Source organism: Bison bison, unplaced genomic scaffold (genome assembly GCF_000754665.1).
Source record: "Bison bison bison isolate TAMUID 2011002044 unplaced genomic scaffold, Bison_UMD1.0 scf7180017864389, whole genome shotgun sequence".
Lineage (NCBI taxonomy): Eukaryota > Metazoa > Chordata > Mammalia > Artiodactyla > Bovidae > Bison > Bison bison.
In genome coordinates, this window is record NW_011494961.1 from 4,723,265 (window position 1) to 4,739,486 (window position 16,222).

At 34.8% G+C, this 16,222-nt stretch overlaps 1 protein-coding gene across 1 annotated transcript in view; it reads right to left on the reverse strand.

Moving 5' to 3' along the window:
- Positions 1-16,068, reverse strand: part of AP1AR (adaptor-related protein complex 1 associated regulatory protein) — a 21,091-nt gene extending 5,023 nt beyond the window's left edge. The window contains exons 1-8 of the mRNA XM_010858583.1: positions 16,034-16,068; positions 11,979-12,051; positions 10,410-10,436; positions 7,803-7,828; positions 5,113-5,209; positions 3,831-3,929; positions 1,675-1,733; positions 914-987 (exon numbers count right to left, since the gene is read on the reverse strand). Of these exons, the coding sequence (XP_010856885.1) occupies positions 914-987; positions 1,675-1,733; positions 3,831-3,929; positions 5,113-5,209; positions 7,803-7,828; positions 10,410-10,436; positions 11,979-12,051; positions 16,034-16,068 (490 nt within the window). The remainder of the gene's footprint in view (positions 1-913; positions 988-1,674; positions 1,734-3,830; positions 3,930-5,112; positions 5,210-7,802; positions 7,829-10,409; positions 10,437-11,978; positions 12,052-16,033) is intronic.
- Between the last annotated feature and the right edge of the window lie 154 nt (positions 16,069-16,222).

The window sequence follows — 16,222 nt, forward strand, 5'->3', positions numbered from 1 at the left end:
TTTATTTTATTTTTTTTTTTTTGTCATCTAGCACAGTAAATACACAAATTTAAATGAATTACAAATTTTTCAAATATGATGAACTCAATGGAAAAAGGAGGGCCAGACTCCCTACGCTGCTGCTGCTAAGTCGCTTCGGTCATGTCTGACTCTGTGCAACCCGAGACGGCAGCCCACCAGGCTCCCCTGTCCCTGGGATTCTCCAGGCAAGAACACTGGAGTGGGTTGCCATTTCCTCCTCCAATGCATGAAAGTGAAAAATGAAAGTGAAGTCGCTCAGTCGTGTCCGACTCTTAGCGACCCCATGGACTGCAGCCCACCAGGCTCCTCCGTCCATGGGATTTTCCAGGTAAGAGTACTAGAGTGGGTTGCCATTGCCTTCTCCGAGACTCCCTATACGTAACTATAAAAATAGCCTGAGATTTTTCTTTACTCCAACTCCTTTTATTTTAAAATTTATTTTATTGAAGTATAGTTGATTTATAAGGTCATGTTAATTTCTGCTGTAAAGCAAAGTGAGTTTTATATATATATATATTCATATTCTTTTCTACTATGGTTTATTATAAGACATAGAATATAATTCACTGTGCATACAGGAGGGCCTTGCTGTTTCCACATTCTGTGTATAATAGTTTGAATCTGCTAGTCCCAAGCACCCACCCCATCTCTCCTCCACCCCTCCTCCCCCTTGGCAACCATAAATCTGTTCTCTATAGCTCTGAGCTTGTTTCTGTTTCTCCAACTCCTTTAAAAAACTAAAAATAAAACTGTATATTTAAGAGCTAGTTATTTGGGCAACACAAATTGAAGGGCAGGAAGTTCGAGAAAAACAGAGTCAGGATCTTCAATTATCTGTTTAACGTGGCATAAAGTAACTTTAAAATGTACCCACATATTTTAAAAGACTTACTACTACTTCGAAAAACTTCATACTGTGACTTTATATTTCTCAAACAAGATTCAAAGTCATCTTCTGGTCCTGGACTGTAATAAAAGTGAATTTTTAAAAATATATTCATAGTCAGTACAACATAATGCAGGCTAAAGTTAAATGATGTCATTTTGATTAGAAAAGGTATATCCCACACAAATTCATAATTACTTACAATCAGAATACCCTAGTCAAAACAGGTCTTTTCTTAGTGCTAGCAATAAACTGAAAATAATATTGGTTAGATTTTGGTTAGTGTTGAAGTCAAATCCAAAGCTCAGCCATAAGTCTTAACTATAATTTTCATTACTGAAGCATGAACGAGGTTCTTTGGATGAGCAGGAAACACTCCTGGAAATGTGACACTGAAATTACATCTTCTAAAAAATGATCACACATAAACTTTATTTTAAGAAAAGAGCTAAGGAAAACAAAAACAAGAAAGGCATAAACAATTTATCCAAAGGTATTTCAATGTGCTATTGCATCATATTCTATACGAAAGATGTAATCACTCTTAAGAATGCAATAAAGTCAATTTAAAATAAATGATGATGATTTTCCAATATAAAGAAACAAATGTTCTCAGTATTTTACAAGACAGTATCTTCGAGAAACAACTGTTCTTTTTATGGAGCACGTACACACGAACATGTATATAAACATCCAGAGATGAAATGCTTTCTCTTTAGAAATAATATTTCCTACCACAAAGGGAAGAAGTATGTTTCATTATTTACCTTTGATATTCTCCATTGTTGGAAGCACGGCATCGCTGCACAACTCTCTGCCTTTCTTGCTTTGGAAACATAATGCGACACAAGATCACTCTACTGTAAAATTATATTTTCTAAAACTATTCATGAAATGCCAAAACTTTAAAACTTAAACAGTTACTCTATTGAAGTCTTTTTCCTTAAATTCATCATCGTTCACTTCTATATCATCTTATTTAAGGGTAGAATTTCTCTTAATTTTTCAGTGTATAATCCTTACATGGTCAGAATATTCATAGGGCTATTAAAAATAACTTTAAAGATATATATTGGTAACTTCCTTATTGCACCTAAGAACTTCTAATAACTGGAAAGGTGAGGAGGAAGAAAGTAATAGTTAAAACAGTATAAGAAGTTCTATTCTGAGTGAAATAAGTAGCAATAAAAGAACTAAAAGATCTGGCTGAGTTTACTCAGAAATAATAAAAACAAAGGATTTAGAAAACCTGTCAGGAGTTGTGGCTCTGACAGTTATTAGTCATGTGTCCCTGGCATGTCCTATATTTTCTGTTTCTTCGTCTGTAAATTACAGATGGCTATAGCACTGCCCTAGCAAATTCACAGGGCTATTGTGAAAATCAAATGAATTTGCATAATGTGTATCCTCTGTGTCAGTGTATGCTGTACAGACTGCATGTGTTCCCATATCTACTTATTCAAGAAGAAAAAACTCAAGAACTCAAATAGATTCTGCATATGGAATCCTTTTTAGTCTTTAAAAGCAAGCAGCAGAGAATTATAAGAAAGAGATGGTTAAATTAGAATCAGAAAAAAATTTACTTTCTTAGTAAAAGGTAGTTAATTTTAAAACTTTTCCATTACTTAGAACTTACTAAACAAAATAAAACTCCCTCATATAATCTGATTAAACTGTTAAAACACCGAAAACAGGAGAAAGAGAGAGAGCACTTGTCACACAGAAATCACACAGAAACATGATACATGGCTTTTTAGTTTCTCTAAGTTACAATAGTTATTATGTGACATAATCCTTGTTCTGCACTTCAGTTGACACCGCAGCAGAGTTCATGTGGGCCAAAGACGGCGCAAGACACTGAGCAGAAAACTGGCTGAGCGATGCTTGAACACTGGCTCTGCCATTTATTAGCTGTAGGATCTTAAGTTATTCAATATCTCTGTTCCTTGGTCTCATCACCTGTGAAATGGGGATTAAAAACACTGTCTTTCTCCCAGGATTGTTGTGAGGACTAAATAAGGTAAAACATGTAAACGAATCCAAACAGTTCCTGCCAGGGCTCCATAAATGTCTGGTATGAAGCTTGTCTGGCATTATGAGAATGCCATATTTGAATACCACATGGTAAATTATGATAAAACTGTTGTTTTCTCTGATGATATGCCAAAGGTTTCCCAAGACCCAAATTGTCAATTTCCCAAAGACAAAAGTACAAAGATGAAAAATATAGTATTCCTATGTGGTGAAATCACTTAGCTTACTCCAATTTTAGGAAGCATGAGAAACTCTTAACAGTTCAAGAAATTGGTGGGGGGAAAAAATTCACAAGAATAAACTTAAAAATGCTGCAGAAATTGTATATAAAGGTCAGTTTTGCAGTGTTTCATTGAAGAGTATATTTGTTTTTCCAAAAGAATACTGAATTTTGGAAAAGTAAATTTCTTCTTTGGGATAAAGAAGAATTGGTATTGTTCAGTCATTAAGTGGTGTCCAACCTTCTGCAACCCCTTGGACTGTAGCCCGCCAGGCTCCTCTATCCATAGGATTTCCCAGGCAAGAATACTGGACTGGGTTGTCATTTCTTTCTCCAGGGGATCTTCCCAACCCAGGGATTGAACCTGTGTCTCCTATACTGGCAGGTGGATTCTTTACCATGCAGCCACCTGGGAAACCCTAACAAGAATTAGCTTCTCCTAATTTAAAGCCAAACAATAGTCAATGTCAAGTATAAAATTTGATGCTATTTCTAGCTGTTAAAGACCCACTAATTTGCCTTTAAAATCCCTAAGAGTGTAGGAATAAATACATTCATTGTTAACAAGAAGCCCTTGATTCTAGGGGGAAAAGTGTCCCAACTATGATCTGTCAGAGAAAATCAGGAGAAAAGCAGCCCTAAGTATATGCTGGGGTCTCTTCCCCTCACCTCCAAGAGCTTTCGCTGCTTTGCTGCCCTGGCTGCTTCACGCTGTGCAGCGTATAAAGCTTCTTCTTCTAGTCTTAACTTCTCTTCTTGTAAGGCTAACTGTACATGAACAAAACAATAAGGATTAACGAAAATCAGAACCTGTCTAACTGCTCTAAAAATAAAATGTTTCTATTTATAAAATAAAAAGAAATTATTAAAAAAAGAATTGAGCTCTACAAAGCATAATAGAATTGAAATTTTTGTGATCTATTTCAATTTCTCTTTTTACAAAGTATTTCAAATAGTATCAAACATATTACAGAATTCTTAGAAGTTGAGTTATAAAGTAGAGCATCTTGTTTGCATAAATACAAGACTGTTTCTTTCTTTAGAATATGCGGTGATCTTCATTCTCAACAATCATTCCAATGCCTATCACCCTACTTAGTTTATTGTTTGGGCCCTTGTTAGTTCAAGGTCTTCAAAACTAAGGTCAATCATATCATTGTCCACCAAAGTGAAGTAAGCTTTCACAAAGTTCATGTCACATTGATACATGTGTCCTGAATTTTATTACTATCATTAAAAAATTAATCCCAAATTTAAGTTCCTGCCATTCACAGTAGCATACAAACTGCTTTAGTGATAATCTGTTGCAAGTCAAATCAAATTTAAAAATCAAATTCCAACACAATATTTTTCTTTAGCCTAATATTAGCATCTATTGTGTAGCTTAACGCTGTTGAAATCATTAATTGCAAATAATTTAGTATTAAACAGGTACTAAACAGACTATTTTTACATGTATAATGGAATATGACTAATTCCGTTTAGTTTAATGAATAGCAAAACTAATTATAGGCCATTTCTGTAAATATACTAAAATAGAACATTTATGATTGTTAGAAGTACTTGGTTCACTTATTAAGAGTAATTAAGTCCAAGACTAACAAAAAGATTTAAAAAAATGAACCATTTATTGTGAAACACAATCATTGTTTAATGTTAGTTTTAAACACGAAGGTTCAGGTATTTTACCACAGGGCCTAATTGTGAGTTCAGAAGATCATTTTCAGAAGGATGTATTCTCTTCACTTACTGGCAGCATATGATTGCTGATAGACCAAACTGAGCCAAATTATTATAGGTTGGAATAATTTTTAACTTTTAAATAATTTTCATCTGCGTATATCTAAATTTAGGTCCAATGACTATTCATATGCAATATATTATTTAATAACACCTTTCTCCTATAAACAGAGACATGATAAAATATATTAAGCAACATAAGACTAATTACCTCTTTTTGGATTTTCGTATCAAGATCTTTCTGTTTTTCAACAATGGAATCATAATGCTTCTCTCTCAGGTCAACAATTTCTTCCTCAGTAAGAGGCCTACACAGAAAAAGAGAAAGAAAATAAAAAATAAAAAAAAGTGCTGATAAGTTCAAGTTTAAATAAAACACTCACAAAATCAGTGAAATTCTGAAATTTTACTGTCAAAATGTGTTAAAGCAATTCAATGCTGATTTCAACTCTTAAGAGTAATAAAAAAGAAATCATACATTCTAATACTTTTTTTAATGTACTAATTTGGTACGTAAGTTGAAGATGACATACTATCAAGAGTATTTTTTAGCACTACAATCAACTTTAAAGAAACGTGGACTCCATGTGCCTTTACTTTGGCTCTGGTTCTTTTTGACCATATCCCAAGATGTGCATCGTAAAATACAAACCTCAGTACACTATACTCTTGATATCAGCCCTCATGTCATTCTGGAATTCTTAACTCTCTTACCCACTGCCCTCCTATTTATCCTGCTCAATCCCCCTGGCCACCTCAGGCCCTTGATCCTTCCCTTTTCTCTCTTGTTTATCTATCCTGATCATCTTCTGGCTTCACTTCACTTACAACCAACATGGATCCCATGGCAAATCTGAAGTACTTTCTTACCCACACATTCACCTTCTTGCATAACCTTCTTTGTGCCTTATTCACCCAGATTACTCATTCTCTGACTCTAGATCATTTTCAAGATTAGCTCTTCCTGCCGAGAGCTGCTAGAAAAAATCAAACATACACCTGGGCCTCTGCCCCCAGCAATAACCCTTTACTTATACGTGGCCAACTTCCTCGCATATACTATTCTAATTACTTCAAAATCTTCACATACACGCTCTTTAAGTTCCTCATGAAAACTCTTCTCTTAGAAGTCAATTGCACCCCACTATGAGACATGAGGAAACATGTCTCCAACCATCAAATCCCTCAATTTCTTGCCAGTGCTCCTCTTACCTCGGTCTATCCTCCCTTCTCTCCTCTCTTTCCTCTACACAAGTCGCATTCTTAGTTTGTTCAGGGTCACCCAGCCTGCTTATACTTGATTCATTCATCACTGGTGCTACTCCTATCCCAGCCCCACTCCAGAGAATTCTGTGGGGTGCTGCACCATCAATTAGCACTTCTCTTCTTAAGTCTACTCTTCCTATCTGTTTTCACCTCTCTTCCTTGTGAAGACGGGAAGAAAGGAAAGAAGAAAGAAGGAAAAACTTTCAATTGATCTATACCTATCTCTGGCTTCCCTGGTGGCTCAGAGGTTAAAGCGTCTGCCTGGAATGTGGGAGACCTGGGTTCGATCCCTGGGTCTGGAAGATTCCACTGGAGAAGGAAATGGCAACCCACTCCAGTATTCTTGCCTGGAGAATCCCATGGAGGGAGGGGCCTGGTAGGCTACAGTCCATGGGGTCGCAAAGAGTCGGACACGACCGAGCGACTTTCACTCACTCACATACCTATCTCTAACTACTGCTCCCTCTCTTTCCCATTTCAGCCAAAACGTCTGAAATTAAGTTTGATTGATAACACATCTGGCAGTTACTATATGTCAGGTTCTCTTTTATGTGCTTTACATATACTAATGTTAACTCTTGCAACAACCCTATAAGGTAGGTAAGATAAGGGAAATGAGACAAAGACAGATTATGTCAAAGTAAGTCATATAGTTCATGGCAAAGCTAGAATCTGAACCCAAGTAGTCTAGCTCCTTGCTCTTAACTACTGTGTTTCTCTTACCTTCTATGTTCTTACTTCCCATTCTCTCATCAAAAAATGGCAGTCTGCTTTCATTACTAGGTAATCAATGGCTTCTATGTTGCCAAATATAATAGACAGTTTTAAGTCCTTATACTATTACTTCCATGTCCCGTGGCAATGCTGGCCATTCCCTCCCCTCCATCTGTCTGTCAGTCTGTCTCTACCTCCTTCCTGGCTTTCTATGCTCTCCTGATTGCTTTTGCCCACTGCTCCTTGATTGTCTTCTGAATCCTCTTCTAGTGTCTGTCTATTCAATCCTCAAACTGCTAAACCAATGTTCTCTCTCCATGATCCAACCACCCCACCTGTTCATCTTCTCCAACCTTCAGTCAGTTCAGTTCAGTTGCTCAGTCATGTCCAACTCTTTGCGACCCCATGAATCGCAGCACGCCAGGCCTTAGGTCTTGATAATTATCATGGTTTTAACCAGCACTGTATATAGTAATGTCACCTCCTACATTTGTTCCTCTAGCCCTAACTTCTGCTGGGCTTTTTTTTTTTTTTAGTGTTTTGAGGTATTATTTATACAAGATGAAAAACATGATTAGTAAAACAAGTTTCAGAATGTCATTAAGGAAGGAAAAGGGGTATAAAGTTTAAAAAAATTCAAAGAAATGTACTTATCGATATTAATATAGTTTTTTAAACTAAAATATACATAAAAACTTAGGTTCAATAAGAAAGCACTTAAGCACATTAAAATCTTTAATGTTTAAAACAATCTTTTGAAATGTTATTATTTATCTCAATCTTATAGAAAGAAATAACCAAGGTCCTGAAATGTAAACTGTTCAATGCCTCAAAGCAAGCAGATGACACAGCCTGGATTTTTAGAAGCTTATTATAGTTTACATAGAAGTAGTTTGTTTAAAAAAAAACAAAACGCCTTACCTATGACTGCTTCCTGGGCTTTCTCCCTGTACAAGAATTAATTAAACAATTACACAAATTTTACTAGCTGAATTCTATTTAAGGCAAGCCAATAAAATTTTTATTTAGTCGAAATATTTTCTGCTTATCTATCTTTAACAGATTTCATTACTAAAACTCTTTTCAATAAAAAGCTTTAACATTTTACTATTTCTCAAAGGCAGAATTTACTTTAATATCTATCTTAATTAAAAAGCAACCAATTGCTGAGCATTTCCCAATTTTTTAATAACAAATATTTACTATATATCAAATGAACTTCTGGGTTCAAGATGGTACTAGACAGATACTCTCTATGCTCTGATCGTTCACAACTGATCTTCATTATTTGCAGATTCCAAAACTGCAAATTCACCAATGAGCTAAAATTTATTGGTAACATCAAAACCAATACTCGCTGCACTCTTGTGGTCGTTCATGAGCATGACCAGAGCAGCAGCAATCCAAGCTGCCTGATGTGCACATCCCCAGCTCAAGCAGAAGGCGACGCTCTGCCTCCCTGCGTCAGCACTTGCTGGGTGCCCTCTTTGCAGCCTACACAGTGCCACTTTTTTGTGCTTTTTTTGGTTGCTGATTTTGCTGTTTAAAATGACCCCCATGTGTAGTGCTAAAGTGCTATCTATTGTTCCTAATCACACGAGAAGTTATGATATAGTTTATGGAGAAAATATATGTGTTTGATAAGCTACATTCAGGCATAAATTATTAAGTGCTGTGCATAGTCAGTTCAAAGTTAATGAATCAATAGTATACATTAAAAATAAGATGTCAAACAGAAACACAAAACAAGGTTATACGTTGTTCAGCTGATAAAAAGGTGATCAGAAGCTTGCAGGAAGATGATGCTGTATTTTCCCTAGGAGTAGTGTTCTGGTATTCACTAATTGAGCATTCATGACAACTTTATAGAACATAGTTACCACGGATTTATGCATTTCTTACATATCTGAGCTATTCACTTCCCACAACTAAAATATATGACTAAGTAACTGCAGAAAGAAAATTCCAAATTGTCACATCAACTTAGGAAAAAGCACTACAAAGCAGGACATGACATTCAATTAAACCAAACACTATGACATGAGAGAGGAACAGACTGGTCAGCAGACAAACTCAAACCAACAAAACGTGCCTTAGGAAAACACAAGGAATCACATTCTTTTTTAAAAAAATGTAATAAAATGTGAGGATGAATTGTATTGAAGGTTAAGAGAACTCTTACATTTAGTACTTGTCAGAAACTTTAAAAATACCATGGTAAGTGTTTGTTTAAAAAAATACACAAAATTCAAGTTACTTCTGAAAAGGGAGAGAAACTAGATTCTATGAAACATTAAAACTATTTGGGAGAAATTTTACTGGGAAAACAAAAGGTTAAAAGAGTTTCTCAAATATGTTCTATCAGATGATAATAAATATGTATTACTATTTTAAAAATGGATTTATACCCAAATTAATTTGGGAAATGCTAAATTGGACAAGTTGAAATAATTTTAACAGTTCTTTAGCAATTTCTTTAAGAGTTCTTCTCAGAACCTTTAAAATGCTAATTTATACTGAGACTAGTATCGTGTACACACTATGGGAAATGCTGGGCTAAAGAATAATTTAAATTTGATGTAATATATTTTCCTCTTTCCTCAGAAAACAAAAATGATAAAGAAAGACAAAACCCGCAATGCTCTTCTATATGCATTCACTTTAGAGATGTGAGAAGCTCAAGGAAGGTTAAGTAATTTGCACAAACTCATATAATTAGTAAAGATGGAAATTAACACACAAACTAAAACTCTATAACTATACCAGTGCCTAAGAAACATATACCACATTGCACTAATTCTAAAACGTACTTTTTTTTTCCATTTTAACATTTCTGTACTTGGTATACATCTTAAAATTGATTTTTAGATGAGGTGAAATGTAAAAATAAACAAAAAGAAAACTGATAAAAAGAATGGCTAAAGTCAGAACGTGATTGTAAAACAAACATATATAAATTCTACCCTCAGAAATTTGTGAAAACTATGGAGTTGGTGATGGACAGGGAGGCCTGGCGTGCTGCGATTCATGGAGTCGCAAAGAGTTGGACACGACTGAGCGACTGATCTGATCTGATCTGATGGGTCAAAGAATGGTTTACTCTGGATCATTGAGGAATTTAACCTACTTAGTGGCAAAATGTTAGAAATATCTTTTCTTAAAGTTCCTCAAGTTCTACAGAATATTGTAAAAACCTGTTTTAAATATATGTATATATAAACACATATATAAACGATAGATGAAACTATATATATTATATACATATGTGATATTTTACAGAGGCTCTATATACATATGTAATACATAGGCTGCGTTACATATGTTTCATCATAGAAAATTCTGAATAATTTGCTAATATAAATTAGTAAGAGAAGGAAATAAGGGACTAAAAAGTAAAACTAAGAACTAAAATGTTAAAAATTCTAAAAGAAAAGATAACATAATGAAAATGTTAAAAAATAACTGTCAGAAGTAGTGAGATGCTCTATGAGAACAAATTGGATTATCTACTACTGTGAAAATACTTACTTCATCACTTTCTACTAGATTCTCAAACTGAAACAACAAGAAAGAAAGTGTTAGGATGAATATTTGTGTAAGGTACATGTCTCACAAAAAATTTTAAGTTATTTTTTCATTTCAAAAATAATATACCTTTATTTTATAAGATAAAATATAAGTAATGTATCTCTTTATACACCATTTCATTTGATTTATTAAACAAGATAGCCAAGACAAGAATACATCATTTATGACTTTTATTAAAAAGAATGGAAAATTACAGCAATTTTCTACATAAATCAGAAACTTATACACCAAAACTTTCATCTGAACTAGGTGAATTATCTATTTCATGGATCTTTTAAGTCCACACTGCTAGAATTTCCTAATTCACCTGAGTTCAGAAAGAATTATTTAATATTGTAAGTCCCTCAAGAAATAGAACTAAAAGATATTCAAGAATTTCTCTTATGTTTTTATTTATTCATCTATTCATTCATATAATGATTCACTGAAAATCAAGATGGTAGTTGCTATTTCTAAATACAGTGTCTTTCTAGAGATACAAATGTAAAAACTTTGATCATAATGTGATGAATGCTATCATGTCAAAAGACCAAATGAAAGTCATCATGTTAAATTATATTATGAAAATATTTATACTTTAAATAGAAATAATATGATATGTGACTACTTGAAAGAAAAGAAAATGTATTTAACTGTTAATATTTTTTTTGTTGTTTAAAGATCAGGAAACAGTGAATTCAAAATGTTTATAAACTACAAGAATCTAAAGTGAGGACTTTAAAGTGTTTAGCATTATTACTTTGAACTTATATTTTGTGCCAGTTTGTAATTTATTAAAAACAAACAAACAAACCTAATTCCTGGTTCACATGTTTCTTTATTTTATATAAAAGGCAGTTGTAGATTGGGTATAAGTTCTGCCACATATAAGTGTTGTAATGTAGTCCAATTTCTTCTCCTGTCTAAGCCTCTGATTCTCACCCATAAATTCTCACCAAAAAAGCAAGGTGACATCCACCTGTTCCACAGAATTGTAGCAAGAATGTGCAATGACACTGATAACTATATGGTGAAGCCTGGGGCATAGTAGGGTCTGAGCAAATGGCGGATTCTGTCATTATGTTTTACAGAACAAAGAATAATCAACTCAGTGACTCTTTTTGTAGAGTTGCTTCAAATCAACTTGCTGCTTTGATTCTGTCACACCTCTACTAGGACAGGCCAATGATGTCTAGACTCACAGCCTACTAAGCCACTGTAACCGATACAAGAGTACCCTCAACCTCAGTTGTGCAGGGCAGAAAAGACAAAAACAAAACACAAAAACACTCTCTCTTAAGCAATTCTGTTAGAAGAACAGGACCTTAGTCTTCTGCAAACTTATTTTCCCCATTTACACTTCCCCCACCACTCCAATTCTTTCCTTCTTCACCAGCATGGATAATACTGAAATATCAATAGTCCATACTAAATTTAGGTCCACATCCTTCCCCCTTAATAAAAAAAAAAAAAGTCCTTCTTGCCCTTCTCAAGGTACTTTTATCCAATCAGATTTACAACACTACTTACCTCTATAGTTAAGTGCTCACCTCTTGAGCATGTTCTAAAATACTTGGATCTGGGAAGAAAAACAGAATAACAACTTTAAAAATTACAATTAATGCTAAAACTGAGTTACTGTAGTTTATAATATAATAAAAATTATTTCCTCAAAAGCATCTTTAAATTCGCCAATATACAGCATCTTATATTTACAAAAAGGAAACATCGAACTTACAAAAGAATACAGATAGCCCCGATTTTTAAACGCAGTTGAAGTGTTTAGTCAACTCATAATTTTCTATTGGTCCTAACAGTTACGAAACTTGTAATCGTAAGTTAATTTATATATATTTATTACATAGAATACAATTAAATTTAAAATTTTATCTCATTATTTTTACTGTATCAAGAAAAATATCTTGTTAAAACACTGGTGTGTTAAATAATCTATAAGAGCATGTTCCCAATTTTGTTAAAGAAAATGTATAAACATATAAGATTCCACAAAACAACAAAAATCTAAAAAGATATATGCCGTTTTGCTGAGTGGTTATCTCTAGATGGTGGGATCACATGCATGCATGCATGCCAAGTTGCTCCAGTCGTGTCTCTCTGTGGCCCCACGGACTGTAGCCCACCAGGCTCCTCTGTTCATGGGATTCTCCAGCCAAGAATACTGGAGTGGGTTGCCAGGCCCTCCTGCAAGGGATCTTCCTGACCCAGGGATCGAACCCATGTCTCTTACATCTCTTGCACTGGCAGGCAGGTTCTTTACCACCAGTGCCATGTGGAAAGCCCCGGTGGGATCATATATGTTTATACAAAGCCATGCCTGCAAAAATTAGAGGAAGAAAATGAAAAACAATATACTTCATATATACATCAACCAAATAATCCATTAAATTAACTGTTCCAACTAGGGCCAAATATTGACTTTAATTTTAATTTCTCCTCACAATGTATACATATGTCAAATCACCATGATGCATACTTTATATGTCTTACAATTATGTCAATTATATCTGAATAAAGCTGAAATTTAAACATTCTAGTCATTTTTTTCTGCTCCTACTAGTGAAACTCACATGCAGTCAAATAAGTGTCTCCTATGTAATACCTGCTCCAAAGATATGACCACATTCCATTAACTGTATGTCTTCTAACTATTACAGTATACAAGTTGGTACAGGTCAGAGTCCCTCAAAGTCCTTTACTACTGCAAGTGCCTGAAATTTTAAAACTTTCACTTATAATGTGGATCCTGTTATTGTTGCCTAAACTGGTGGCAGAGAACACCTCCCATGGGGATCCAAACCTCACACTGTGGGTTCCTGGTGTGCCAGGATTCTGTAACAGAAAGCACCCCTTTGGGAGATGGAAAAATCCAGGAGTTAGGACAGATCAGAATACTTTTTATTATGTGTATATGTGTGCAGAGATGGCAGACAGGTTTAGTAAAAGAGAATGGTATACTACCATGACTAAATGTTTATTATCATAAAGAATAAAAAATAATTTTTCCTGTACAATCTTTATTTGCTAACAGATGCAAAGCAGTTTTATTGCCCATTAAGAGATCATCAGTAAAAACCAAAACATTTGGTATTATCATCATAATAATATTATTACCATAATAATAATCACATTATCATAATAATTCATGAAACATATGCAACGTAAATAAAGTACCCTAATATTCCAGGCATCTAGTGCTCCCATTCGTCTATCTTTCCCATTTCTCAAATAAAAACAGAAGTGAGTTGAGTTTTCCAGTACCACTGGTGTTCTGGTATTATGATTTATGTTTAAAGTGCTATATGCTCTCCCTCAGCAATCATCACTCTCTTTGTTTAATGAAGAATTTGTCTCTGACTATATGGGGAATTAAAACACCATTTTCCTTCAAGTTAAGAGAAAACGTGGGTCCTCATAAGAATTTGCTCCTGCAAGTGTCAGGAACCATGTGAATCATAGAGAAATGAGTGGGGATAAAGGCACAGAGAAAGAGGGGATGTATGAATAATTATGCAATTAAAATTTGAGCCTAAACAGTTTGCACTAGAGTGGTGTCATTGAGAGAAATGAATAGATTAAAGAAATATTTAGAAGATAAAAATCATCTAGTGAGGGAGATGGAATGGAAAATGCAAGATGATGAGAAGTGTCATAATCTCAATGGGAATGTAACAGAAAAGAAGCAAGCGTCAGGAATGGAGGTGCAAGAGAAAAAATAAATGTGGTAAATCCAAGACCCAAAACTTAAATGCCAGAGGGGGAAAAGGAAAAAGGACAAAGTGGTGTAAAAAACTGCAAAAGCCCTCTAGAATCACAGTATCGCATAAAATAAAGCTGAGCTCTGAAATAATTGGTTAAAGTCACATCACATGTGCATCATGAATTTAGTCATAAGCCCTGGAGGGAAGGGGAAGATGACAAATAAAATGGGGAACAATCCACCACTGTATTCAAGCGCATGTATATTCAGGTGCACTAATAATGAGCTGCTGAAACAGGTTCCAAAAGCAATAATTTAAAACAAAAATCTGTGTTCCCTCTTTTTAAATACAGTCTGCTGCTGCTGCTGCTGAGTCACTTCAGTCGTGTCCAACTCTGTGCGACCCCATACAGCAGCCCTGCAGGCTCCCCCGTCCCTGGGATTCTCCAGGCAAGGACATTGGAGTGGGTTGCCATTTCCTTCTCCAATGCATGAAAGTGAAAAGTGAAAGTGAAGTCGCTCATTCGTGTCGTACTCTTAGCGACCCCATTGACTGCAGCCCACCAGGCTTCTCTGTCCATGGGATTTTCCAGGCAAGAGTACTGGAGTGGGGTGCCATCGCCTTCTCCTTTAAATACAGTCTAGAACTCTCCAAAGCAATCCTTGCACATTTCTTTCTTTACACACAATCATCATGTCCCTGAGAGCTTTCTCTAAGTAATGTTAAGTTTCTGTATAACCATTCTACTGTTGCTAAAGATGTGAAAATTGACTCAAGTATGTAAAGGATATTAAAGAGGTAGAAAAGATAGGCTATCCCACTCCAAATGATCATGGCAAGTAAAAGAACTTGTAAGAGTCTGAAAGTAAAGGGGTACAAAAACGGTGATTCTTGTATGTATATCTATTTATCAGTGTTATCAAGGCAGATATCAAGACAATCATTTATTTAGGACAAAATCAGTCTCATCAAGAACTGAATGAAAATACAGTTCTTTATGCTTCTACATGTTATTTTGCAAAGCAGGCAAATACTCTTTTATATCAAAGTGACTTAAGTAAAAGATAACTTAAAAATTCTCATAAATCCTACATTCTTATAGTTCCTTTTCTTCATATTCTACTGTATAATATCTGTTAAAATAATAGTCTTTCATCTTCTGTTTGACATTATAAATAATTAATGAAGAATCATGGTAAATTTGTTCCACAGTCTATTAAAAATTAAAAGCTCCCCAGGACTCTTCTTTTCTGGACAGAGGATTGGAAAGGTTAGAGATAGAAGCCCTGGCAAAAGCTATTACATTGATGACGATGGACAAATCATTTTTCAAGTAGTATCAAATACATCAATGCAGGTTTAACCATTCAAATCTCAAGGGATAATCCATCAACAGATTTTCCAGGTAGGAACAGCATCAACATAGGTGGTAATAATAAAGTAATAATATTTACTGTTAAATAAGTCTCTCGCTAATGAAGGCAAATTTAGGAAAAATGGATGTTCAAAAAACTTCTTGTGTTCCTTGGAAGAGAAGAGGCAAATCTTCCTGCTAAACTTTTGAAGACAGAAAACATGGATTAAAAAAAAAAGCCACTGTCCTTTAAGAGAAGCCTGACTTAGAAGAAACCAATAACCAGAAGGGACCTTAGAGGTCTTTCATTTCTTTCTCACTCATCTTCTGCAGTCTATGAGCAGCATCTGAAATTGTCAACAACCTTCTTTTAAAAACTGTTGCTGCTTAATGTGTCCATGATTTTGAACCTTCTAATTCTTACTTCCCTCGATGAATGACAGACATAGCTATGTATTTATATTTAAAACATAAAAATGAGTAAAAATTGACCCACGATTCAGGAGACTTACAGTCTAATGGGACAGACACATAGGTGAACTAGCATGGTGGTCGTTAATTCACCTGTGTGTCTGTCCCATTAGACTGGAATCAAGATTGCCAGCAGAAATATCAATAACCTCAGATATGCAGATGACACCACCCTTATGGCAGAAAGTGAAGAGGAACTCAAAAGCCTCTTGAGGAAAGTGAAAGAGGCT